The 27127-nt window shown below is 53.1% G+C and overlaps 1 protein-coding gene and 1 pseudogene across 1 annotated transcript; both read right to left on the bottom strand.

Annotated features, from left to right (window-relative positions):
• Positions 1-505: 505 nt before the first annotated feature.
• On the bottom strand, positions 506-20201 carry Znf335 (zinc finger protein 335). The gene is made up of 28 exons (XM_045156424.1): positions 20058-20201; positions 19171-19421; positions 17514-17739; positions 16688-16765; positions 16211-16504; positions 15997-16131; positions 14563-14709; positions 13655-13904; positions 13385-13562; positions 12462-12574; positions 11938-11956; positions 11691-11807; positions 11535-11611; positions 11282-11442; positions 10514-10746; positions 8712-8805; positions 8506-8600; positions 4721-4971; positions 3568-3679; positions 3109-3483; positions 2197-2339; positions 1959-2113; positions 1740-1843; positions 1580-1657; positions 1330-1413; positions 1170-1235; positions 1006-1087; positions 506-917 (listed from the first exon to the last, which is right to left on the bottom strand). The coding sequence occupies exons 2-28, from the start codon at positions 19369-19371 to the stop codon at positions 790-792; spliced, it is 3996 nt and encodes a 1331-aa protein (XP_045012359.1). The 5' UTR covers positions 19372-19421; positions 20058-20201; the 3' UTR covers positions 506-789.
• Positions 9456-9555, bottom strand: LOC123463128 (annotated as a pseudogene).
• Positions 20202-27127: the final 6926 nt, after the last annotated feature.

Consider the following 27127-nt stretch of genomic DNA (forward strand, 5'->3'; position numbering starts at 1 on the left):
CCCTATTTCTGGGTCCCCACAAGACTGGGTTCCTGGTAGCTTCTGACTGTGCTCAGCAGACTGGAGTTCAGAGCCTGCGTCATCTGGGTCCAGACCCCAACTGCAGATACCTCTGAGGACCAGCAGCTGGGCCCCAGCCTAACCAGACTTGCTGTTCTTGAAGCCTCATGCACAAATGGGCTGCTGGATGTGTTAGTCAAAGCTCAGGAGGAAGCACAGCTTCAGAGCCACCACAGGCTTCAGGGTACAGCACTTGGCCCTATGAGGGCCAGGGGAGAAAGCAAAGTGTGCAGGTTTTGGCAAGGCTCTCCCCAGCTCAGCCCTCTCCTGAGATGAAGACTGCACACACACGGGTCTGCCCTTGGGTGGGCCACCATACTTACAGAGGCAGGGCCAGCTGACTGTAGAGCCAGCAGCCTCCACCTGGAGGGGGCTGTTCACAGGCTCCTGCTTTGTTTCCTGGTCCTTGACTGGTTCAAGCTGTCAGCAAGTCAACAAAGCGCTGTCCGGGCTGGACTCTGGTCCCTTTATTGAGAATGAGGGCCAGTGGGTCCATCCAAACAAAAATAAATCTCTTTCAAAGCCTGCCTGCAGGCTGGGGCACCCAGTGTATTGTGGCTGGGGCCCATGACTGCCCCCCAACCCCAACAGCACAGGTCTGGCTCCTTTGGAGTCACAAGATTCTGGCTGCTCAGAATGTGGAGGCCCTAAGTAGGACAGGAAGGTGGGTCCTCCTGTTCCCAGAAGAGCTGGCCTCGATATCCATAATGTGCACTGGGCCCAAGGGGCTCAGTCGTCTGTCAGGGTGATGACGTCATACTCGATGCCCTGGTGCTGCAGCTGTTGAATGTGTTCAGGCACTGCTTCCTCAGTGCCAAACAGGCCCTGGGCTTGGGCCATGGCAGCATCAGCCACCGCTGCCAGAAAAGAGAAAAGCTCGGTGAGCCTGAGCCCCAGCAGCCAGGTCTGGCCCCAGCCTCCCAGCCGCCCGGTTCTAGCCTATACCTGTAACAGCAGAATGTGCTGCAGCCTCAAGTTGAGCCTGAGTGACAAGCTGCTGGCCTGGGGACACAGGCACATACTGGATCTGGAGGGAAAAAGCCAATGAAGTGCGGCCCTGGAGGAGCCTCTCCAAACCCCAGCTCTTTCTAGTCACCCAAACACCCTACCTGGGACTCCTGCAGGAATGGGGCACCTTGCTCATACTGGATGTGTGTGATCTGGCCCTCCTGGACCTAAAGATAGGAATCCAACCAAGTGATCCTAGGAATAGTCTCCTCCGAGAGAGAAGGCTTCTTCCAAGTCCACCTCACCCCTGGCCTGGCTTACCTGGATATGGTGGCCATCAGGGACCACGACATACTCCTGAGGCAGTAGGTGCTGGACACCGTCCTGAGAGATGATGTACTGCACCTAAAGAAAGGGTGGGAGGTGGCAGTGCTAGGACCCCACTTGGCAGAGCTCAAGGAGGAAGGCACAGTGGGCCAAGGCCACCCCCTGCAATACAGCTGCATGGGTGGACCTAGGAGAGGTCGTTTCCTCCCAAGCAGGCCTTGGTGAGAAGGAGGCGGCAGCTCACCTGGTTGTCAGCAGTCACCAGGTGCTGTACCGTCTGGCCATCTGCTGTAGTGATTTCTTGGATATAGGTGGCTTCTTCCTGCCAGGGTCAAGCCAGCTCTAGCCTCAGGTATATATACGGCCCCATCCTGTCTTCAGGCCCCTCTGACCCTGGCTCTTACCTGATTGGTCACTGTCTGTTCCTGGGCTACAATGATGTGTTCCTGGCCCAGTGCCTGCTGCAGCCGTTCTGAGCCCAAGACTCCGTGACCAGACTGGAGGGCAGCTAGGCACAGAGGAGGGTGCTCACCCACAGTCTTTGAGGAAACCTATGTGCCCCAGCCCAGAGGTGCCCATGGACCCACCCCGACCCATCCTGTGGCCCAGGGGCCACTGCTCACTGTGCAGAGTGGCCAGGGTCTCATCATCGCTGTTGAGGATGATGGTCTGAGTGGGGGCCGGAGCTGAGGCCCGGGCCGCAGGAGGCCCCGTCTTCCTTCCGTCGGCGCTGTGCAGCCGCTGGATGTGAAACTTGAGGTGCCCATTCCGGTTGAAACTAAGGAGGAAGGAGGCAGCTGGAGGCAGCTCCACCAGGTGTGCCCATGGGACCCCCTTGCTCCTGGCTGTGCCTGGCCTCACCGCTGCCCACAGAGGTGGCACGAGAAAGGCTTCTCATTGGTGTGGGTGAGCATGTGCCGCCGCAGGTCCTTCTTGTTCTTGGAGGCAAAGCTGCACTGGCTGCACTGGTGGGGTCTCAGGCTCGAGTGCTGCGCCATGTGCTCCTGTACAGGGTAGAGGCCACACACCGCTGGGTCAGGATGGATGGCAGCAAGCCCTCAGGAAAACTAAATCCCTGGGCACCCATGAGGAGCTGAGCCAAAAGTATAGACACAATTGAGACTGGCCTCGTGGGCCCGGAGAGGCAGAAGACAGAGACTCCACCATAAGGTCCCTGGGAAGTCCCATCTTGCTTTGTGCTTCGTATTGTATGTCACTTAGAGGGGCTGAATGGGACCCGGGCATTCTAGGGCTTGCTTTGCCTGTCTCAACATGGACAGTGGGGTTCTAGGTTCCAGCCACTCGCCAAGCTCGGGACGCACTGCTGGATGAATGTGGGAACCCTCAGGCAAGAGGAGGGAGTCCCAGAAATGGACCACAAGCTGCCCCACTCTCTGTCTTCACTGTGGCCCCACTGGCCTTAAAGCTCTGGCCCTCTTATCCTCCAGCAGTTCAGTTCCCTGCTCCACACGCATACCACCCACCACCTTCTGTGCCTGTATTCCCATAGCCTGGCCCATCATTTCTCTAGCATCTTCACCAGCACCTCACCCACTGGCTTGCTCCCCCCAGGTCTGCATTCTGTCCTGTATACTGGAAACATTAGTCACTTCATGTCTGGCTGGTCTCCTAAAGAGGCAGTTCCCTGAGAACTGAGATCTTGCTGAATCACCTCTAACCCTACAGAGCAGAAGAGGACTTTGAGAGGGTGCTCAGTAACGGGTGCCTGAGTGGCCACAGAGTGAAGGCAGAGGCATAGCAGGGAATACCTACCCGGACCTCAGGCCACTGGCGGGCACTGAAGGGGCAGTCAGGGCACTTGAAGGCGGCAGGCCCAGCATGTGCCCGTTTGTGACTTTCCATCTCGGCTCGGCCTGGGAAGGCCTCTGCACACACTTTGCAGGAGAACTTCTTTGATGAGGCAGCGGCTGCAGATGGTGAGGAGGGTGGCACCACCAGGCCCAGGGCTTTGCTGGCTGCAGGAGGTGGGGAGGCCGAGCCCTGGGGGACCCCCACCTGGTGGATCTTGGCTGAAGATGAGGCCTCAGGGCCATCTCTGGTCAGCCCCCCACACTGTAGCAGGGGCCATTTGGCTCCAGAGGTCAGGGTATCCGGGGTGGGGAAGGAGATGGAACCATCTGCAGTCAACTGTGAAGAGAGCCCGCAGTATGAGGTGCTGAGGAGGCGTGGGGTGAGCGATGGGGTAGGGATGGTGGCTACCCCCAAGCTCACCTCAATGTGATGCAGCTGGGTTCCATCGGCTGCCATGATGTAGTGGGTGCCAGGCTCCTTGAGTGTGTCACTTACAACCACAGCCTGGGATGCCTCCCCTGGAGGCTCCTCACTGAGAGCACAGAGAAGGGAGGTTTGAGGTGGGGTTCTAGGAGAGGATGGGGGGGTCATAGGAATCCCTCCCAAACAGCATCATCACTTGAGAGTAGTGGCCACCAAAGACTGCCTGGAGGTCTAACACTGAGTAAACACACAACTCTATCTGTACTGGCAAGGCCTCTGCTCTCTTCCATAAATGGTTACTGAACCCAGAATTCTGCTTTGCAAGGAAGCTGACCCCTCTTCCTTGCTGGGCAGGGGGTAGCAACCCAGGAGTTCTAGCCAAGAGGGACAGGAGAAGGAAAAGCCAACAGGAGCAAATAGGACGGCTCTGTCAACCAGCATCCTGAGGTGGTCTGTGCAGGTGCTGGCTGAGGAGGGCTCCTGACCCTTGTTCCAGCACCGGATCTAGGGTCCCTCCAATGGCCTAGTAGATTAGTGAGAAGGAAAATATTTTTGCCCCAAACTTGCACCGTAAGGAAGCCAATCTCAAATGCCAGGCTGCAACTACTGGCAAAGGAGCCCAAGCTTGCTCCAAACTGGGGACAGGGATGCTAAGGATAAAGGATATGCCAAAGTAATAATTAGTTATAACAATAAAAATAGAAATAAATGAAAGGCTGAGTGTGGTCACACCTTTAATCCCAACACCCAGCACCTGGGAGGCTGAGGTAGAAGGATCTCAGTAAGTTTGAGGGCAGCCTGGGCTAGAGTGAGACCCTCCATCAAAAGAAACCCAAAAAGTACATGGACTTGAGAACCAGAGTTTAGAGCCTCACTTCCTATGCATCTGACCCTAGGCCACTTTTCCTGCCCTTACTAGCCTGTTTCCTCATTTGGAAAAGGAGGGAAACGGGTCTTACAGGAGTGGGCAAAGCGGGACCATGAGGACTAAGTTCCCAGAACAGGGAGTGGCCCAAGAATGGCAGCTCCTGCCCTACACAGGACAGAATCTTGTTCTGCCTCCTGCTAACTGGGCTGGAGTGGACAGTGCCCACATCTGCCTCAGCACCTGCAAAAGGCTGAAAGGCCTTGTAGAAGGAAGACTACCTACCTGTAAGGTGTGCCAGGGGCTGACGTCCCCTCCTCCATGGGGGGCGCGGTGATGACACTGTAACCAGGCCCACCAAACGGCGGCAAGGCAATCTGCTGTAGGTCAGGGGGGGCTAGCTGGTTCTCGGTGGCCACACTGGGCCCTGGCTCGGCCACATGGAGCGTCACCACTTGTGGAGTGGTGTCTTCAGGACAGGGCTGGCCACCAGGAGATGTTAACTCCGCTTCCATGCCTGACTTTACCACGGCCACCTGCAGCAGCAGTGGCGATCAGGACCGATGGGGCCTGGCAAGAGGCTGCCGCTGCGCAGGACCTCCTCCAGCCTGCTGCCCCCAAGCTCGTCCACCGCTGGCCGAGCCTCTACTGCCCCCACTCACTTGAACACCCCAAGTTCTTTCTAAAACAAAGCCCACTCGGCACCTGCAGAGTGACGAGAATGGGCAGTGTGGGGCTGGAGATGGCTGAGTGGTTGAAGGCACTTGCTTGCAAAGCCTGCTGGGGTGGTTGTGTTTTTATTATTTAATTAAATTTATTTGAGAGAGAGAGAGAAAATGGGGCGCCAGGGCCTGTAGCCCCTGCAAAGGAACTACAGATGCATGCGCCATCTTGTGCATTTGACTTACGTGGGTCCTGCAGAATTAAACTTGGGTCCTTAGGCTTCGCAGGCAAATGCCTTCACTACTAAGCCATTACTCCAGCTCTGGGCTGGGTGTGATTCCTCAGTACTCTTGTAAAAGCCACAAGATGGCGAACGTGTCTGCAGTTCATTTGCAGTGGCTAGAGGCCCTGGCGCACCCATTCTCTCTCTCTGTCTCTCTCTGCTTGCAAAGAAAGAAAGAAAGAAAGAAAAATATTTGGAAAAAAATGGCACAAGCAAGTGCTGGCCTGGCTGGACACCACATCCTGGGTGAAGAAGATAAGCATGGTGCTGAGGAGCACAGATGGTGCACTCCCCACTGCATGTGTATGGATGCTAGAGGCCAGCCCGGGGGTCTCCTCCTTCCACCTAGTTTTGAGGCAAGGTCTCTCCTATGGTTTGCTGCTAGAGACCAGACAAGCTGGCTTGCGAGCTTCAGGGTTCTCCTGACTCTGTTGCCATTATGAGAGATGCATGAGTTACTTTCTGTCCAGTTTTACAAGGATGCTGAGAATCTGAAACACTAAAATGATCTGAAGAGAAATCAAAATATAGTATAGTATATCTGGTCATCAGGCTAGTGGAGCAAGCACCTTTACACTTGAGATACCTCCTCGGCCCCAACGTAATACCATTTAAAAAAAAAAAAAAATTGGGGCTGGAGAGAGGGCTTAGTGGTTAAGGCGCTGGCCGGCAAAGCCAAAGGACCCAGGTTCAATTCCCCAGTAATATAAAGCCAGATGCACAAGATGACATATGCATTTGGAGTTTACAGTGGCTAGAGGCCCTGGCGCACCCACTCCTCTCTGCCTCTTTCTCTCTCAAATAAATAAAAGCATTAAAAAAAAAACTTTTAAAATTTATTAGCAAGAGAGCTAGAGAGAGAGAAAGAGAATGGGCATGACAGATACATGTGCTACATTGTGTATCTGGCTTTGTGTGAGTACTGGGGAGCCAAAACTGGGTCATTAGGCTTTGCAGAAAAGTACCTTAGCCAGTGAGCTATCTCTCCAGCCACCCCCACTTTTTTTTTTTTTTTAAAGGTAGGGTCTCACTAGCTTAGGCTGACCTTGAATTCACTGTGATGTAGTCTCAGGGTGGCCTTGAACTCACAGCAATCCTACTTCTGCCTCCCAAATACTGGGATTAAAGGTGTGCACCACCATGTCTGGCCCATTTTATCTTTTTTTTTTTTTTTTTTTTTTTTTATTTGAGAGCGACACAGAGAGAAAGACAGATAGAGGGAGAGAGAGAGAGTGGGCGCGCCAGGGCTTCCAGCCTCCGCAAACGAACTCCAGATGCGTGCGCCCCCTTATGCAGCTGGCTAACGTGGGACCTAGGGAACCGAGCCTTGAACAGGGGTCCTTAGGCTTCATAGGCAAGCGCTTAACCGCTAAGCCATCTCTCCAGCCCTCTTTTTTTTTTTTTTTTTAAAGCAGGATCTCACTCTAGCCCAGACTGACCTGGAACTCACTCTGTAGCCCAAGGCTGGTCTTGAACTCAAAAAAATCCTCCAGTCTACCAAGTGCTGGGATTAAATGTGCTTGTCACCATGCCTGCCTGCAATTCATTCATTCATCCTTCCTTCCTTTCTTTCTTTTTTGAGGTAGGGTCTCACTCTAGCTGAGGCTGACCTGGAATTCACTATGTAGTCTCAGGGTGGCCTCAAACTCACAGTGATACCAACCTCTGCCTCCCAAGTGGTGGGATTAAAGGCGTGTGCCACCACACCAAGTTTTTTAAAAGGTTTTATTTATTTATTTATTTATAAGCAGAGAGAGATACAAGAGAGAAAGAGCACTGGGGTGGCGCCCTCTAGCCATTGCAAACTAACTCCCTATGCATGTGCCACCTTATGCATCTGGCTTACATGGGACCTGGAGATTCAAACCTGAATCTTTTGGCTTTGCAAGAAAGCCCTTTAACCACTAAGCCATCTCTCCAGCCCTCCATTTATTATTATTTTTTCAAATAGGTAAAACTCCTATAAAAATACACACATGAAAAACTGGACATGGTGGCTTATGCCTTTAATTCCAGCACTCAGGAGGTAGAGGTGGGAGGATCTCTGTGAGTTTGTGGCCAGCCTGAGACTACAACATAAGTTTCAGGTCAGCCTGGGCTAGAGAGAACCTAATTCGAAAACAGCAACAGAAAAATTCCAACACATGAATGTTTACATAAATCTTGGCATGAAGGTTGGGAGAGGCCTTTGATTTTTTTTTTATTTTTGGGCTTTAAAATTTTTTTACTTTTATTTATTTATTTGAGAGTGACAGACACAGAGAGAAAGAGGCAGAGAGAGACAGAGACAGAAAGGGAGGGAGGGAGAAAGAGAATGAGCACACCAGGGCCTCCAGCCACTGCAAATGAACTCCAGACGCATGCGGCCTCTTGTGCATCTGGCTTACATAGGTCCTGGAGAATCAAGCCTCAAACTGGGGTCCTTAGGCTTCACAGGCAAGTGCTTAACCACTAAACCACCCCTCTAACCCTGATTTTTTTTTGAGGTAGAGTCTTTCTCTAGCTCAGGCTGACCTGGAATTCACTATGTAATTTCAGGGTGGCCTGGAACTCACAGTGATCCTCCTATCTCTGCCTCCTCAGTACTGAGATTAAAGGCATGTGCCACCACACTTGGATTTTTAGGGATATTTAAACAAAAATCATAAAGAATGACACATTATATAACAAAACAAATCTCTCTGTGTCCAAATGCTAACTACGTGCTAGGACTTTCAGGTCCAGTGTTAGCTTCCCTCCAATAGGGAGTTTCCTCTGCCCTGCCCAGCTTGGCAGCACGTTACTGCTCCAGGATCTTGGAAGATGGGAAACTAGTTCAAACCCCGAGGCAGCCCCCTGAGGAACAAGGCGGAAAGGAACAAGCAGGATAGAAAGCCAAACAAGAGCAGGGCCCAGGAACCATGGGCAAAGAAAGCTCATGTCCCTCGGGGTGGCAATGGTCACCGGCACTTGGAGAGTACCCTGGCGGAGGGTCTACCTTCTCTGTCTGCAGAACCAGTTCCCTTGAGTTTGCCCACTGGGCTGTCTGACCTGTCCTTGGTCAACTGGGAACAGATAGATCAGTTACTGCTCTCTACAGAGCTGGCAGGCTGGTTGTTGGATGGGGCCGATCCTGTGTGCTCACCTGCAAAGCTGTGGCCCCCAGCTCCCGCTGAGCACTCATGTTCAACAGCAGATCCAAGGCAGTCTGTGTGGCCATTGCAGTAGACTCCTCAGCTCCTAGATGGGGTGGAATCTGGGCCTGAGAGTGGCTACACACTTGGTTCCCAATGCCACCCTCCCCATCTCCCTGCCTTGCCGCCTAGGATCCCAGTCTCCATCAAGGCTCACCTTGCTGGTAGATGATGGTGGCGCCATTCAGGGTATCAGGACAGAGCAGTGGGGGAGGCTCGGCTGACTGGAAAGACGCAGCCTCTGAGGGGGCCTAAGGTTGGAAACAGGGCCAAACCTGAAAGGGGTGGGTGCCCCTGATCCAAGCTCATTTCCCATTTGTACCTGCTGCATCTCACTGCCATTTTTCACCTTTTTTTTTTTTTTGTTGCCATTCTGTTTTTTGGTTTTTTGAGGTAGAGTCTCACTCTAGCTCAGGCTGACCTGGAATTCAATATGTTATGTCAGGGCAGCCTTGAACCCATGGTAATCCTGCTACCTCTGCCTCCTGAGTGCTGGGATTAAAAGCATGCACCACACCACTCCCAGCTTGCATTCCATATTTTTAAAAAAAAAAAGAGCTGGGAGGCAGAGGTAGGAGGATTGCCAAGAGTTCAAGGCTGCCCTGACATAACATAGTGAATTCCAGGTCAGCCTGAGCTAGAGTGAGACCGTGCCTCAAAGAAACAAAAAAAAAAAAAAAAAAAAAAGGAATGTGGAGAGGTGGCCCAGTGGTTAAGGCGCTTGCCTGTGAAGCCCAAGGACCCATATTTGACTCTCCAGATCCCACATAAGCCAGACGTACAAAGGTGAGGCAAGCACCAGGTTGTACATGCTCACTAAGTGGCGCAAGTGTCTGGAGTTCAATGGCGGTAGCTGAGGCCATGGCACACCAATTCTTTCTCTCTCTAAAAATAAAAAAAAAAATACATGAAACACTTCATGGATTTACATGTCATCCTTGTGCAGGGACCATGCTAGTCTTCTCTGCATCATTCCATACGTGTGCTGCCAAAGCGAGCACTCACTGCCATTTTTGAAGGTGCTAAAGAGGGCATGTGAGGTGAAATCACTTGTGAGGGCAAGGATTTGAATCCAAGAGAGCCAGCTCCAGAGCCCATGTTCTGTCAGCACACTGGCTGGGTATCTTCCTGGCTGGGTGTGCTCGTGACAGAAAACACTGGCTATTTGCCCCAAGTCCAATCCATCCTTCCTTCCTTATTGCTAAGAGTATTTATCTTCATGATACCCAGGTCCAAGGCTTTAATTCTCAGGGTATCTTACAAGTAGTAAGCTGCTGCCACATAGCTAAGCAAGGACCTTCTGGTAAAGTTCACAAGGAAGACAGGTGGGCTGATGGCCGGCACTTTTCTTACCTTGTCCCACCTGCCCCATCCCTTCCTCTTGCTTCCCTTCTGCAATCTGGCTGGGATTCTCCTGCACCTATACCAGACCGTGAGGACAACTACAAAGATGAAGGTCAAGGGCCTAGGATGGCTATGCAGATATTGAGAGAGCTTGGTACTTGACCACCAGGGTAGTGCCACGCCAGCTCTGGACCACCAAGCTTTGGAATGATTCTACATATAAGAGCCCGCCACCAGCATGACATCAAAATAAAAGAAAGGCTGATTGAGACGGGGGTGGGAGAGATGATGGAAAGTGGAGATTCAAAGGGGAAAGTGGTGGGAGGGAGAGAATTAACATGGGATATTGTTTACAATTATGGAAGTTGTGAATAATAATAAAAATAAGAACCCACTACTGTCACAATAGATACTGTCATTGTCATTCTCCAGACCTACTGTAAAGCCAGCCCACTCTAAGCCTACAGCTGCTGCACGAGCAGCCCTGCTGGTCTCTGCCATAGCTGCAGAGGTAAGAATCAACGTGCCGACGAGGACGCTGGGGATGGGAGAGGTGGCATGACGCTGCCACCCTGGCCATGCCCCATCCCACGGGCTGCTGGTTGGGTGGCCTACCTCAGGAGGAGTGGGAGAGCTGGGCGGTGGCCCGGGGGCTGCACCGTGCTGCTGCTTCAGCTCCTCTATCTGCTGCAGAGAGAAGAAAGGGCGGCGGCGGGAGGGGGGCTCCTCGGGGTGGCGCCGCCCCCACTCCTCAAAGCTGCCCGCGTGTCGGCACCGAACGTGCAGCCGCAGGTTCTTCTTGTGGCGAGTGCTGAAGTGGCAGTACTCACAGGCGAAGGGCTTGGCCCCTGTGGGCACAGGGGAATGCTGGCATCCACTACCCCCCGGCAAGGCAGCCCCACTCGGACAAATGCACGCCGCTGCCCACGCTGGCAGACCACAGCAAAGCCAGGAGCTCGCTCCACATGTGTATTTCCTGCCAGTGCCCACCCTCAAGGTCACATGACTACACACTCCCCTTGTGAGTGACCCACTTCCAGGTAGTCAGACACTGGTCAAGGGAAGCCTGGGCTCTCAGAGGCTGGCACCAAGGGGACAGAGGACCACTTTCTCTGGCCTGTCACATGCCGCTGTGCTTGGAATACAGTCCACCCACTGAGACCCAGCATGGCCCAGTCCCAGACCAAGTGGAAGTTGTTCTCCCTTTCACGGCTCAGGTGCAAGGGAGAAAGCGACCGGCCCAGGGCTATCAGAGGACAGCAGGCGGGCTGGAGGTAGGCATAGGCCAGAGGGAACAGGCCACAAGAATCCTCCTGGCAGGGTAAGGACAAGCCTGTTCCCACCGTGCGAGGTTGTAGAGCACTGGGCTGTGCTGGGCCTGACCTGTGTGTTTGACAGCCACGTGAGACAGAAGGAAGTCTTCCCGGAAGGTGCGGTAGGGACAAAAGCTGCACTTGAAAGGCTTGTCACTGATGTGGGACAGCTGGTGATTCAGCAGCACTTTCTTGTCCTCACAAACAAACTCGCAGAACTCACATTTGAACCTGGAGGCAGTGTGCAGGACGGAAGCTCAGAGGCAGTTTGAAAGAGGGAAGGTGTGGCTCCCATCCGCAGGGGCCGCTGATGGGTGATGTACCTGCGGTTGGCGACAGCCTGGATGTGTGTGAGCAGGTGCATCTTGAAAGTGTAGCGCTTCTTAAAAGACTTTCCACACTGTTGGCGGGCACAGGAGTTAGGCGGGAGGTCTGGGACTGCCAGTCTCCAGCGCGCTTGTGCCCCAGGCCCCACCCACCTTATCGCACATGTGGGGCTTCTCGGTGCTGTGCGTCTTCATGTGCTGCGTCAGCCGCTTCTGCATGGGGTACACACGGCCACACACAGGGCAAGGAAACGAGTTCAGCTTCGGGGGCTAGAAAGGCACAAGTCATCATCAGATGGACAGCAGGGGAGGCGGCCAAGAGCCCTCACCTCCTGTCCCCACCCCCCACGCACCAGCAGCCCTGGCAGACTCCCTTCCCAGGCCAGGGCCCCACACTCACCGGATCTGGCCTCTTCTTCCTAGGAAAGGAAGATCTAAGCATTAAACTATGGCTTTTCCCATGCCCACCCAAGACCCTCGTGTCCTCCAGACCCAGTCTCAGTCCTGAGTACTCCTGGTCACCTGTGCCCCCTTCTCCTAGGGTTGCATCTCCCCAGTGGGAGTCTACCAGCGAGAATGCTGAGGTGCAGTGGAGGTCCTGTACTTGGCTAGCCCAAGACAGGCTCTCCCCTCCAACTCCAATTACAGAATACGCTGCACTAGAGCTCAGAGCAGGTCCACAAACTGCACAGCAGGCATTCGACCTGGTGACTGGAATCAATCGATCTATCTTTCCTTCTCTCTTTGTTTTTCTTCTCCAAGGTAGGGTCTCACTAATCCAAAATTCAGTGAGTGGTCACCACGGCCCTGAGGACATCTGCCTCTCCCGGCCCTGACCTGTGCCACAGTGCAAGGAGCCTGCACCCAGGTCACACTCAGGGGGTCCCGGGCCCCCGCATTCCCTGCCCCACACAGGCCACTGACCGGTCCCGGCTGTGCACGGCTGCGTGCCGGATGACGTCCTTCCGGTAGACGCTGGTGTAGCTGCACTCGTCACACTTGTAGGGCTTGCTGCCCACGTGGTTGAACATGTGCTCCTAGGAGAGGAGGGACGGTGGGCTAAGCTCCCCCTCCCTGCCCTGCCTATGCCCACAGCCTTGGGGCGAGTGTGCACAGCAAATCCTGCTGCCAGGATCCAGGGCATTCTCCTCAGAGAGGCCTGCCCTGTGCCTCGCTGGCTTCCAGTGTGACAAATGGAAGCTGAGGCTCAGGGTGAAGGGACCTTGCAGTGGCAGACCCCTCCCTTCAAACTATGAGACACTCAGGTCTCCAGCCCAGTCTGTGTGGAGAAAGCACAGGAACGCCTTCCAGGCCCTGAAGGACCACCTACAACCCCAAAACTGGTGGTGCCAAGCTGTACTTTCCTGGGCCAGTAAAACAGGGTAGTAAACACCTACCACCTCACTGGGTCACATAATGATGAAATTACCCAGACATCGGGGTACCTCTAGGGTACAGAGGGAAGGAGCCCTGTCTGATACATTACTGCCATCAGCTGGGAAGACTCTACTGCTGGGTATGACAAAACAACACTGCCAGCCAGAGGTGGGAATAAGCCAGTCAGTGGTGTCTGCTATGTGAGCGTCATCCTTGTAATCCGGGTACCCCTCCCTACGCACCCCGTCAATCATCTGCAGCAGCCCTCTGCAGGATCCCCCACATCCCAGCAGGGCTGGAAAAGCTAGGCATCTTTCACACACAGGTGGCCTGGGAGCTCAAGGGAACTCCTCCTATCCCGCCTTGAAGTTGGAGTGAAACCTTCCGATGTGGTTGCTTTGGGGCACCCACGCTTTTGGAAGTAGATTGCTGAGCGCCTCCCCCGCCCCACACTCCCCTGGCCACCACACCTTGAGTGAGGACCAGCGGCGAGCGCGGTAGCTGCACTGCAGACACTTGAAGAGCTGCGGGTCGCCAGGCTCGTGGGAGTTGACGTGGAAACGCAGGTCCTCGTGGGACAGGAAGCGCGAGCCGCATATGCGGCACAGATAGGGCCTCAGGAGTGGCTTGGGCGACTTGTAGTAGTACCTGCCAGGGCAGTGCAGGGAGGCGACCGGCTCAGGCTTCGAGGGGCCACCCGTCAGCCTTGGCCATCCTCACCTTCGTTCCATTCTACCTACTTGCGGTACTTTTTGCCTAGGAACCGCCTAGAGGGTCGCCCTCGGCGGCGGGGCGGGACATCAGGCTCATCCTGGCAGGAGGGGGCTGCGTTCTCTGCATCTGACTGGCTCACACCAGGCTCCTCTGGGCCCCTGCATGTCTGGCCCAGGGACCCCAGGCATCCCGGGCCTGAGGAGCTGGGGGCCTCAGGGTCCTGTGGCTCTGGAAGGCTCTGTCCGCTCTGGGAACTCACTAGAGGCTCTTCTACACCTGCCATGGGCACAAAGGTCACAAGTCAGCCAGACACACTGGGACAGTGGATGAGAAGCCAGCCAACTCCCCATCCCAGACCACTGATTGACACGTGGGATCCACAGGCTGGTCAGACATGCCCCATCCTAATCTGGCACCCTCTCAGATGACTGAAGTGGGACCTGTTCAGCAACCACAAGCCAGCTGGATCTAGATCAGCACCCTCACTGGTGGGCTGGCTGTACTCAGCAAAGTCCCTTACACTTACAGCATTTTTTTTTTTTTTTTTTTTGGAGGTAGGGTCTCACTCTAGTCCAGGCTGACCTAGAATTAACTATGCAGTTTCAGGGTGGCCTCGAACTCACAGCGATCCTCCTACCTCTGCCTCCCAAGTGCTGGGATTAAAGGCATGTGCCACCATGCCAGGCTTTTACTTACAACTTTTATCTGTTCACTTATAAAAACTCAATCTCTTCTCTTGCTGTGACTTTACCACCGGAAGGCATCTGCCTAAAGACTAAACCATCAGCTGAGCTGGGCTTTTTGGGGAGGAAGTGCAGAGCCACTGTGTGAGGCTGCTGCTTGGCCTGCGCTCGCTCAGTGCCCAGAACTCTAAGTAGGAGGCAGTAAAGTCACCCCGATGCACCACACAGTCTGTCCCATGACCAAGTCTCACCATCTGGGAGGTCTGAGGTCTCCAGGCGAGGCAGCTTCCGAGGCCTACCAGGCCTCCTTCGGGGTCTTGGGGTACTAGGGGTGGGGCGCTGGAGCCGGAGCTGCCGGCCTCGGGGCTCATCCTCGGCTGGGTTGTAGTCACTGTCTTCTGCGTGGACAGAGGGAGAACAGTGCTGAACCTTTGCCAAGCATCTTTGGGCAGAGACTACTTCCAACCCTATCCCCTCCTTCCTGAAGCCCACCAGTGGGGGCTCTCTCTCAGAAGCCCTCTGGTACCCTCCGACCCCTCTGGACTGAGTGTCCCTCTCTGAGCCCTTTCTCTGTACCTTACCTGCTATTAGCTCCACACAGCACCTGTATGTGAATCAGAAATCAGTCCTCAAGACACTTAAAGCCACTAACAGAAAACAGGCAGAGACAGGAGGATCTTCGGGGCTTGCTGACTACCTAGTGTAGCCTATTTGCTGAGCTCCATGTTCAGTGACAGGCCCTAACTCAATAGAGCGAGACACCAGACTTCCACCTCTGGTCTCTATACCCACATGTGCACCTGCACACGTTTGCCCACACACTGGAACAAGCATACACACGTAGCAGCACAATCCTAACAATGATAATAACAAACACAACCAACTTTTCTTTGGTTTGGTTTTTTTTCCCCCTTATTCGAGGCCAGGCTGACCTGGAATTCACTATGGAGTCTCAGGATGACCTCCAACTCATGGTGATCTTCCTACCTCAGCCTCTCGAGTGCTGGGATTAAAGGCGTGCACCACCATGTAGGGCTTTTGTTTTGGTTTTTTAATTTTTTTTTTTAATTTATTTGAGAGCGACAGACACAGAGAGAAAGACAGGTAGAGGGAGACAGAGAGAATGGGCGCGCCAGGGCTTCCAGCCTCTGCAAACGAACTCCAGATGCGTGCGCCCCCTTGTGCATCTGGCTAACGTGGGACCTGGGGAACCGAGCCTCGAACCGGGGTCCTTAGGCTTCACAGGCAAGCGCTTAACCGCTAAGCCATCTCTCCAGCCCTGTTTTGGTTTTTGATTGAAACACAATCTCATGTAGTCCAGGCTGGCCTTATCACTATGTAGTGAGGATGACCTTGAACTCCTGATCTTTCCTGTTTCTATCTCCAAATGGAGAGATGGCTTAGTGGTTAAGGCACTTGCCTTCAAAGCCAAAGAACCCAGGTTCAATTCCCTAGGATCCACGTAAGCCAGATGCATAAGGTGGCACATAAGTCTGGGATTTGTTTGCAGTGGCTGAAGGCCCTGGCGAGCCCATTCTCCCAGGCTGACTGGGAAGTCACTTTGCAGTCTCAGGCTGACCTCGACCTCAAGTGACCCACAGGGATTAAAGGTGGGGGCCGCTGCCACTCCAGGCTCTACTACTATCTTCATGATAATCTTACGTGAAGAACTTCAGGTGGCTTACCCTCAAGGTCATCGATGGCCCCTGCGTCTACAATGTCGTCATCATCCTCCTCCTCAGGTCCTTCCTCCTCTGAGGTCTTGGTGGAGCTGCCCCACTTTCGCAGACGACTCTTCTTACTGGCTGAAGCTGCTGCCACTGTGAGAAGGGTAAAGTGGGCTGCCACATCTGGCCACATGCCCTGCCCCCACCAGGCCTGCTGACCCCGCAGACGCACCTGGGCGGAGGTGCCGTGCCCGCATGTGCCGCAGCAGTGTAGCCTTGGTGCTGCTCCGGTACTGGCACATCTTGCATTTGAACTGCTGCACTACCACCACCTCCATCATGGCCTCCAGGTTCTGCAGGTCCAGCTCCTCAGCACTGGGGACTGGGGGTGGCTGTGCTAGAGAGGTGGGCTCACCCAGGGGCTCCAGGCACGTGGATGTGGATGTGGGGCCATCGGTCAGGGCCTCGATGGCTGCCAGGCTATGGGCCAGGGTGGAAGTAGACATTGGAGATGCCATGGGAGCACCTGGGGACAGGGGTGAGGGCAGAAGACAGGACTGGCTGTGACATACAGCTGCTCTTCCCAAGCAGATCCACATTCCCCACAGAGGCCATCTTGTCAGAAACCAGGGAGGTGGGTAAGATCACACGGGGACCTGTCTTCCTGCCCACAGCAGGACCCTTGGGTGTGGCACTGGGGTGGTCTTACCATCATCTGGACCCTGCAGGATCAGGTACTGCGTGGTCTCAGCCCCGCCTTCTTCAGCACTGGTCACGGGGATGCAGCCTGACAAAGAAGGCAGTAGGGTCATGGTTCTCAAAGGGGCTCCCAGTCGTAGGCTCACATCCCTGGCCCCCACCTGACAACTGGAGATCAGCTGCATTGCCCCTGGGCCTCGGGTACCTCCCCTGCAGGGCTGGTGGGAGAGCTGGTGTGGCTGAGGTGCTGGCCCAGTCACTAGGATACCACAGCTGTCCAGTCTTTGACTACTAGGCCAGGAATTTTCTCCTTCTTCCTCTCCAAACTTCCTCAAGGTCATGACGCAGTCCCCGCACCGCTTTCTCAGGGTGGGCTTCCCAGACCGTCAGGGCTGAGATGTTGGGGTCTCTTTGTCCTCACTAACAACAAGAGGCCTGGCTGGCGTGCTACTGAACAGTGCAAGCTCTGTTGTTCCCTCTCTGGGCTCTCTGCCTGGGACTTCCCTCACTTATGGTGTCGCTGGGTAAGTCATTTTACGATGTGGTGCCTCAGACTTCTCTTCTGGTCAGTGAGGGTGACGGCAGCATTTACTTTGGGGCGGTGGATTACTGGGAGGCTCAGTGAGCTCCCCTGTGTCAAGTGTCTACATGAGCCCCCGGTAGTCAGCTCCAGCTTCCTCTACTACTGAGTGTGCTGACGCGCGCGGCACCACACTGGCTCACTGTGGTGTCTCATTGACCCTCGTGTCATTTACCGCTAGCTGAGTTACCGCTCCCCTCTGACACGTGGCTCTACACAGCTCTGTCTCTGGGGGCCTCGGCCTCTCCCCACTCACTCTGGATGAGGTCGGGCCCAATAGTGGACTCGATGATCTTGTCGATGGCAGAGCCCAGGTCTGAGGAGGAAGCCGTGCAGTCAGACACCAGCACACTGGGGTCCGGGAGAGCGCTGGAGTGCACCTGGGGCAGGGGACCACCAGGTACCTCTGCTACCACGGAAGATGAATCAGGGAGGTAGCCATGAGGCAAGGGACCCGCTGAGATGCTCTCAGATACCTCCTCCTGCGGGTAGGAAGCAGGGGAAGTTGAGGGTAGCACATTTTGCCAGTTCCCATTGGCTAGCATCCTCTTGTCCAAGGGCAAGTGGAGCCATCCACACACTCAACCCCTCCCAGGACCAGGAGAACCATTTCCCAAGTTCACCAAGAAAGTCCAAGGCCCATTGCTCTGCTCAGGGGCTACCTCAGAGCAAGGGAAGGGTCTGTCCAGACCCTATGCCACAGCCAGAAGGGGCGTTTCCATCAGCCTTTCCCATATAGTCTCCCTCTAACCTCACACTCCAGCACCATTTCTCACTGCCTTAACTGCTACCTCCTCTAGGAAGTCAACTCTGACTCCAAGGCCAAGTTAGGGCCACTTCCTGCATCCTGCTGCAGCTCTGTCTTAAGTAAGCACCGTGCTGGGCTGCATCCCATCCTCCACCCTAACAGAGGGTCCTCCACTCCACCCCTGCACTCTAACGTGCTCCCATGGCACAGCAGTCCCCACCGGGGCCTGGACCACTTCTCTCTTGTTCTTCCACAACATCCCCAGAACTTAGAGTGGGCCAGACACACAGCAGGCCCATCTCTGCTGACTTCATGAAGCCCTGGACCGGGGAATTGAGAGCCACTGTTTTGGACCACCATCAAGTGCAGTCAAGAATTTGACCACTGCCTCTCCAAACTATCCAGAAAATGACTAGAGGCAGGTCTATTTCTCATTCCTTCTCGACATGCGAGTAAGTGGAGGGATAGAAGTTGGATAGCTTGGGGCTGGAAAGATGGCTTAGCAGTTAAGACACTTGCTTGTAAAGCCAAAAGACCTTGATTTGATTCCCCAGTACCCACGTATGCCAGATGCACAAGGTGACACATGCACATGGAGTTTGTTTGCAGTGGTTGGAAGCCCTGGCCCACCCATCCCCTCTCTCAAATAAATAAAAATCAAATATTTGGAAAAAAGAAGTTGGATAGCTTGCTCAAGATCACATGGCTACAATATGGTGGGTCATGAAGAGATGGTTCAAAATATTTCTGTCACAGCCCTGCACCTGCAGAAACAGGCATTCCTGATCCACTTGATGGCTGGGAAGACTTGAGATTCAGAGGTCTTCCTGGAAATGTGAGACAGGGTCAATATTCTAACTAGGTTACTGTCTCTCAGAAAGTGAGGACCCTGGGGGCAGTGCAGTGGAGAAAAGTGTGCACAGATCTGAATCCTGGCTCGGTCAACACACCGTGCCTCAGTTCCCTTTTCTGTAGCATAGGGAAAGAAAAGGAGTGTGTCTTATAAGGTATCAAGTTTTAATTCAGAAAACTCACGACAGGAGCTACTGCATGGCACGGTGCCTGGTTCAGAAGCAACAAATACCAGATACAAGCAAGCCATCCTGGGTGCCCACCCTCGGCTGCCATGCTGGACTCCTCCCTTGCCACCGAGCCCCATCCATACCACTGAACAGCTGCCGCTGTCTGAGCTTTGTCCCACACCAGAATCATCGGCCTCAGCCAGCCCAGGGGTGGTGGCGGCATCGCTGCTGTCCGCTGACACGTCTTCCGAGGTGCCCACTCCCAGGCCGCTCTCAGTGGGCTCCTCGAGCTGGCCAGGCCGAGGGCCCGCGTCACTACTGCTTTCCACTTCGTTCTCCTCCATGGGCTCGGGGAACCGACTGACAGTGAAGCGTAGGGCCTGGGGTTTTCACTCTGCCAGAAGATGTGACTGGGGCTGAAACAAGCGGGCCACTTCCCGGGGCTCAGCAACCTCCTCCACCCACCCAGCCGCATCCTTGCGCCCATTTTGCAGATGCAAAGACTGAGCATCGACGGGGCGGGGCTTGCTCCTGTATTGAGAGGAAACTTCCGGGAGAAGATAAGGAAGACTTAAGAGTCCCAGGCAAGGGCTCTTCGCTGGGAAGAGTGGCCGCAGGCGTGCAACCTCAGCCCTGTCCTCCTCCTCCGTCCCGGCGCAGTGGTTTCCCCCGCAGCATCCCTCCTCCCCCCAGATGCGGGGCTGGTGGTACAGCCCGCTGGCCCCCTGGGTCAGTGGTTCGCTCTCCCCCTCCCCGGGCTGCCCGCGGAGGGGGCTGACAGCGACGGTCTCGGGGCCTGGTGACTCGGGGCTGTCCCCGGCGCTGCCTGTGCTCCAGGCCCGACGCCATCTTGTGGCGGCGCCGGGTTTCCGCTCAGGCAAGTGCGTGAGCGACTAAGAGGGCCTGGGACCCCGGGGCCTCGTTCGGACAGCCCCGCCGGCCCGGGACCTTGACGCCCGGAAACCCCGCGGCGACGCCCCAATGCACGGCAGGGTGCAGCGGGGAGGCCGGGCTCCCCCCCGACGCTCACCCGAGCCTCTCGCGTCCGCGTCCCTGTCCGGCTCCGGCATCGACGAGGTCGCCATCCTCTTACTCCCGCGGCGTAGGAACCCATTGGAGCGCACGCCGGGACTACTTCCACCGCCGCCGCCGGGAAGAGAGGTTGCCAGGGTTCCAGGAGCTCCTAGAGAGACCCGAAAAAAATATCCTGACTCTGGTCCAGAAGGGTTCTAGACTCTTATGTGCCTTCTAGTGCGGGGGCGGCACGGGGGGGTGGTCCCTCGCCACCTGGGGACTACTTTTTCTCTCGGCGGATGGCTACAGAGGAAGTGGAATGACGTCATCAGGGACCATCCTGGCGCGCGCGCGCCGGAGGCGTCCAGTGGGTCCCCTGGGGCGTGGCTCCCGGCGTCTGGCCACACACCCCGGGGTCGCGTGGGGCGGTCCTGCACTGCCTTGCAAGGGTTAGGCTTGGCGGGAGCGGGAGTAGGCGTCATCAATCTTTTTTTTGTTTTTTTTTTAAACTGGCTTTTTAACCTTTAAGGGCTAAACTGTCTTCTCGAGCCTGATGGAATCCTCCCGGGCCAGTTTTCGCTGCGTCCTGGGGAGAGGAGCCATGGGCGTTTTGCACAGATTAAAAAGCGAGATATGCACCAAGCCCGGCGTGGTGGCGCACGCCTTTAATCCCAGCATTGGGGAGGCAGACGTAGGTGGATCGCCATGAGTTCGAGACCACCCTGAGACTACATAGTGAATTCTATAGTGAGAACCTGGAACAAAAAACAAACAAACAAAAGTGAGATTTGGCCTGGAGAGATGGCTTAGCGGTTAAGGCTCATGTTTGCTAAGCTTAAGCACCCAGGCTCAATTCTCCAGTTCCCACGTAAGCTCGTGCATGCATCTGGAGTTCGTTTGCCGTTACTAGAGGCTCTGATGCGCCCATTCTCACTCTAATAAATAAATAAAAATAAATCCTTTTTTAAAAAGCGAGATTTGCTTGTCGGGTGTGCTGGGACACGCCTTTGATCCCGGGGCGGGGGGCGGGTTGTGCAGGCAGAGCTAGGAGGATCGACGTGAGTTCAAGGCCACCTGGAGAATATATGGTGAGTTTCGGGGGAAAAAAAAAAAGTGAGGTTTGAACACATTCAAGGCTGCCCCAGACTCACCTCAAGATGGTAAGGGCCACATGGGAGGCGAATCTGGGTGGCGAGGCGGAGGAACTAATACCTGATTCTTCGGAAGCCTCGTATATGTATTTCTTACATTAGTAGGGCTGGAAGTCAGGATCCCGCTCAGAGCAGTGTGGTCCAGTGGTTAAGAGCGAGCCTCAGCATCTATACACACAAAAATAGTGTAGGGTGACCAGGCTAATCCCAGCACTGGGGAGTGAATTCCAGGTCAAACTGGGCTAGAGGGAGACCTACCTCGAAAAACAAACGAAAAAATAGTGTAGGGAATTCCAACGTGTGCAGTCCTCCTTCCCTTGTGTGAACCCAGAATGCCACTTTTTTTTTTAAGAATTTTTTAAAAATTTATTTATTTATTTGAGAGCGACAGACACAGAGAGAAAGACAGATAGAGGGGGAGAGAGAGAATGGGCGTGCCAGGGCTTCCAGCCTCTGCAAACGAACTCCAGACACGTGCGCCCCCTTGTGCATCTGGCTAACGTGGGACCTGGGGAACCAAGCCTTGAACCTTGGTCCTTAGGCTTCACAGGCAAGCGCTTAACCGCTAAGCCATCTCTCCAGCCCACCAGAATGCCACTTTTTATTAAGGGTTTTTTAGCATTATGCAGTGAAAGAGTACTTGAGGGGAAGTAAGGTGCTGTGCTTTTGCCCTTGGTTGCTGTGTAGTACAAGCTGTTCTCTTCAATTGGAAAATACACATTTTGGATTTTTATTTTATTTTGGTTTTCCGAGGTCGGGTCTTGTTCTCTAGCCCAGGGTGGCCTGGAACTCATGGTGACCCGCTTACCTCTGCCTCCTGAGTGCTGGGATTAAAAGTGTGCGCCACCATGCCTGGTCAGATTTTGGAGAGAGGGAGGGAGGGAGGGAGTGTGTGTGTGTGTGTGTGTGTGAGAGAGAGAGAGAGGGAGAGAGACACAAGGCTACATGGTATGTTCCCCAGTCTGGACGAGAACTCTTAGCATTCCTCCAGGGAAAATACACATTTTGGAGAAAAGATCTCAGAAAACACATGTAAGAAAATGTAGTGAAAGGGGCAGAAGGCATTTTGAGGTTTTTCTTGAAGGCACCTGAATATGAAAGTCAGTTTGTCTTTTCCAGGGGGAGTGGGGCAGGAGGTCTCCACAGGAATTGATGAGGTCCCTAGTGCAATCCTTGGGACCTCTGTCAGCACTGGCTTAATGGCAGGTCAGTTTTGCACTCCGGAAGCAGTTTCCAATATGGCTCTGATTTCTTAGCCCAGAGGAGGCTCACCTGTCTTCTGACTAAGTCCCCTCCACCCAGAAGATGAGGGTACCCAGGAGCAGTCCCACAGAACACATTCCCACCCCCAGTTCTGAGATCCACCCCTCACTAGCCTCTGCTATCACATCTCAAGATTACAGAATGTCAACCTTTTGTTTTTTTGAGGTAGCAAAAAAAAAAAAAAAAAGGTAGCAACCTTTTGTTTTTTTGAGGTAGGGTCTTGCTCTAGCCCAGGCTGACCTGGAATTCATATGTATTCAGGCTGGCCTCAAACTCGCAGCAGTCTTCCTACTTCTGCCTCCTGAGGGATTAAAGTTGTGGGCCACCAAGCCCAGCTTTTTTTTTTTTTTTCTCTTTTCCTTGAAGCAGGTTCTCACTTAAGGGTTACCTGGAACTTTGTAGCACAGGTTGGCCTCAAGTTTACCTCAGTACGCCTACCTCAGCCTCCTGAGTGGGCTTAAAGCATGAGCCATCACACCTGGTTGTTTCTCTTTTCTTTTATAAGATAATCTCCCTGTTGCTCAGTGTTGGAAAGCAGATTCCTCCAACTTAAATTATTCCCCCTTTAAATAAAAATAATTAAATATTTTAAAAGGGCTGGAGGGTTGGCTTAGCGGTTAAGGTGCTAGCCTGCAAAGCTAAAGGATCCAGATTTGATTCCTCAGGACCCATGTGAGCCAGGTGCCAGAGTGAGACCCTATCTCGAAAACCCAAACAATAATAAAATAAAAATATTTTTAAAAACTCCCCTCTGGGGATGGAGTGATGGCTTAGTGCTTAAGGCATTTGCCTGCAAGGCCAAAGAACCCGGTTCGATTCCCCAGGACCCACGTTAACCAGATGCACAAGGGGGATGCATGTGTCTGGAGTTTGTTTGCAGTGGTTGGAGGCCCTGGCACACCCGTTCTTTCTCTCTCTCCCTCTTTCTCTGTCAAATAAAATAAAGATATTTTTAAAAAATAAAATATTTGCCAGGCATGGTGGCGCACGCATTTAATCCCAGCACTCGGGAGGCAGAGGTAGGAGGATCACTGTGAGTTCAAGGCCACCCTGAGAATACATCGTGAATTCCAGGTCAGCCTGGACTAGAATGAGACCCTACCTCAAAAAACCAAAAAGATAAAATATTAAAAAAAAAAAAAACCCACCCCCCTGGGCTGGAGAGTTGGCTTAGTAGTTAAGGCACTTGCCTGCAAAACCTAAGGACCCAGATTTGATTCCCCAGTACCCACATAAACCAGATGCACAAAGGGACACGTCTGGAGTGTGCAATGGCTAGAGGCCCCGTCGTGTCCATACTCTGTCTCTCGCCTCTCAAATCAGAAAATAAAAAAATATTCCCTTTCGAAGGGAGGAGGCTGTCAAGAGGTCTAGAAGAACTGAAACTTAAAAGGTCACACCTTGGTCTCCAGCCAAGGTTATAGGAATGACAAACAAAGGGCAGGCTATGTGGGTTCCCAGGGAAATTGGGACACTCAGGCTAGCTTGAATTTAGTCCTGCCTCAGCCTCCTGAGTGCTGAGAGTACCACACTTCCTGTGAAGCCTTCATCTGCAGTATTCAGTCCTGCCTACCTCCTTTGTGAGAGTCGTTCTTCCTGTCCTGCCTGGGAAGACCCTGAGGCCCAGAGCATCAAGGCTTCTGCCTCAGCAGGGAGGAGCTGCGACTGAAGGCCAAGCAGTCTGTCGGCAGGCACCATGCACAATTGTAGATTGCTGTGCCCTTGTTTAAGTCCTAATGGTCATACTTCAGAACTCCTTCTTACAGTTCCTAGAAAATATGTTATCTTTTCCTCAGGTATATTCCCTCCCGGACGAAGTAGTTAGAAAATCACACAGCAAGCTGGGGATGTGTGAAACCCTGAGTTCAATCCCCAGTACTGGATGAAATAAATAAATGAATAAATACGTAATATTTTTAGCTAATAAGCGGCTGGGGTTTCAGGCAGAGGACTATTGAGCATTTAGGTCAATCTAGTCTACATAAACGAGTTCCAGGCCAGCCTAGGCTATAGAGTGAAACCCTGTCTTAAAAAAAAGGGTGGGGTCAGGCATGGTGGCACATGCCCTTAATCCCAGCACTCAGGAGGCAGAGAGGTAGGAGGATCTTGTGAGTTTGAGGCCACCCTAAGACTACATAGTGAATTCCAGGTCTGCCTGGGCTACAGTGAGACCCTTCCTTGAAACACCCACAAAATGATAAAAAGCTGAGAAGAGGTCGGCTAGAATGTTAAAAAGGGGGGGGGGGGCTGCTGGAAAGCTTGCTTAGCTGTTACGGTGCTTTTCTGCAAAGCCTGACTACCTGAGTTTGATTCCCCAGTACCCACATAAAGCCAGATACACAAAGTGACATATGAGTCTGAAGTCGGTTTGCAGCAGCTGGAGGACCTTGCATGCCCATTGTCTCTCTCCTTGAAAATAATACATATATATGTATTATACATACATACATACATACATACATATATATATATATATATATATATATATATTAAAAAGAAACTCTTTATTCATTGAAGGTCATTGGTAAATATTTTACAGAAGCTTATGTAATGTCACAAAGCTTATTTAAAATTTTTTTACATGTGTATGTATGGATGAGGAGGTCAGAGGACGTCAGGGTGTCACTCCTCCCATCTTGTTTGAGGCCGTTCCCACTATGAATGCTAGCTTAGCTGTCCCATGAACTTTGGCATTCCCTTGACTCAGCCTCCTATTGCTGTAAGTACATTGAAATTACAGACACATGTGTACTTGGGTCTAGCTTTACATGGGTTCTGGGAATCTGAACTCCGGTTGTCAGTCTTGAACACCAAGCACTTCTAACCACTGAGCCATCTCCCCAGCCTCTATTTTTTTTTTTAATTGTTTATTTGCAAGCAGAGTAGGAGAAGAGACAGAATGGGCATGCCAGGACCTCTAGCCAATGCAAACAAACTCCAAACATATGTACCACTTTGTGCATTTGGCTTTATGTGGGTGCTGGAAATCAAACCCGGGTCTTTAGGCTTTGTAGGCAAGCACCTTCACCACTAAGCCATCTCTTCAGCCCTTATTTTTCTTCTTTTTTTAAAAATTATTTTTAAAAGCTTAAAAAAAGATGTACAAAAAAAAGAAAAGGAAATGTTTACAGTTTCCTGTTGTTTAGCTGTTTCCTGCCACTTATACATCTCAGGGAGGTGAGTGACTCAGAAACCTCAGGAAGCAGAAAGTTTCAAGCAAGACTCATGAGGTCTCCATCAAGGTCATGTAAGCAAAGAGGTTGCGGGGCGCCAGGAATGCAGCTCTCCTGAGCTGTCATCCGTGCAGGGGTGGGCTTTCTGGTGACGCAGTTGCCTGTGAGTCAAGTCAGTATCCCATTGTTTCACCAAGCTAGACTTGGGTGGTGGTGTCCTACGTGGGGTTACTAGACACTGGTTCAAGTCTCCCTAGGAAATGTCACCAGACACCACTGGGATCAACAGTCATCAGTTAGCTAGGGAGGGGCAGTTGGATAGCTGTGGTGACGTGTGACCAGAGGTGCAACCGAGGCTGCTGTGTCTGAGCGCGAGCCCCGCGAGGCTGCCTTTCTCCATTTGGAATGGAGTGCTGTCCCTTGACGGCAGAGACAGTTGTGTGCGCCTGCTGTGGGTGATAAGACATGCTACGAAGGCTGAGCCTTATGAGGGAACTCAGGGATGACCATTTTGTTTACGTGATAAGACGAGGGGTGTTGCCATCAGGCTCGCGTTGCTGGCAGAAAATGCCCGACCAAGAGCAGTTTCTGGGAGGAAAGGGTTTCTTTTTGGCTTACAGACTTGAGGGGAAGCTATGAAAGCAAAAGAAAATGATGTCATGAGCAAGAGGGTGGTCGTCACCTCCTGGCCATCATCAGGTGGACAACAGCAACAGGAGAGAGTGCCAAACATTGACATGGCAAAGAGAAGCTGTCTACAATACCCATAAGCCCACCCCCAACAATACATCACCTCCAGGAGGATCCAATTCCCAAATTGCCACCAGCTGGGGACCTAGCATTTAGAACACTTAAGTTTATGGGGGACACTTGAATCAAACCACCACAGGGGACATGCCTCCTTGATGAATGGGGTCCTTTATATGAGTATGGGGATAACATGAAAATGGCTGATGGAGCCAGGCATGGGGGCATATGCCTTTAATCCCAGCACTCAGGAGGCAGTTAGGAGAATCACTGGGAATTCAAGGCCACCCTGAGACTACATAGTGAATCCTAGCTCAGCCTGGGTTAGAGTGAGACCTTACCTTGAAAAACCAAAAAGAAAAAAAAAAAAAAATAAGGGGCGGGGGGATGGCTGGAGAAGATGGCTTAGTGGTTAAGGTGCTTGCCTGCAAAGCCAAAAGACCCAGGTTTGACTCCCCAGGACCCACATAAGCCAGATGCACAAGGGGGCACATGCATTCTGGAGTTCGTTAGCAGTGGCTGGAGGCCCTGGTGTGCCCATTCTCTCCCTCTACCTCTTTCTCTCTCAAATACATACACACACACACACACACACACACACACACACACACACACACGTGAATGAAATGTATCGCAAGACTTGGAAATGCCATGAATGGAATGGTATCATGGGCAGGCAATGGTGGCTTGAATGTGGAACCTGACCCCGCCCCCCGCCCCCTCCCCCGCCCCCGCAGCCTCCTATGTTTGTG

Source organism: Jaculus jaculus, chromosome 8 (assembly GCF_020740685.1).
Source record: "Jaculus jaculus isolate mJacJac1 chromosome 8, mJacJac1.mat.Y.cur, whole genome shotgun sequence".
Classification (NCBI taxonomy): domain Eukaryota; kingdom Metazoa; phylum Chordata; class Mammalia; order Rodentia; family Dipodidae; genus Jaculus; species Jaculus jaculus.

What these genes read in the sequence shown, in the direction of transcription:
- Znf335 (XM_045156424.1), bottom strand. Translation starts at nt 19,371, where the DNA reads ATGGAGGAGAACGAAGTGGAAAGCAGTAGTGACGCGGGCCCTCGGCCT. An exon ending in TGGGCCCGACCTCATCCAGA is followed by an intron (nt 16,766 to 17,513) that starts GTGAGTGGGGAG and finishes CTTCTTTGTCAG; the next exon opens with GCTGCATCCCCGTGACCAGT. An exon ending in CCTGCAGGGTCCAGATGATG is followed by an intron (nt 16,505 to 16,687) that starts GTAAGACCACCC and finishes CCCTGTCCCCAG; the next exon opens with GTGCTCCCATGGCATCTCCA.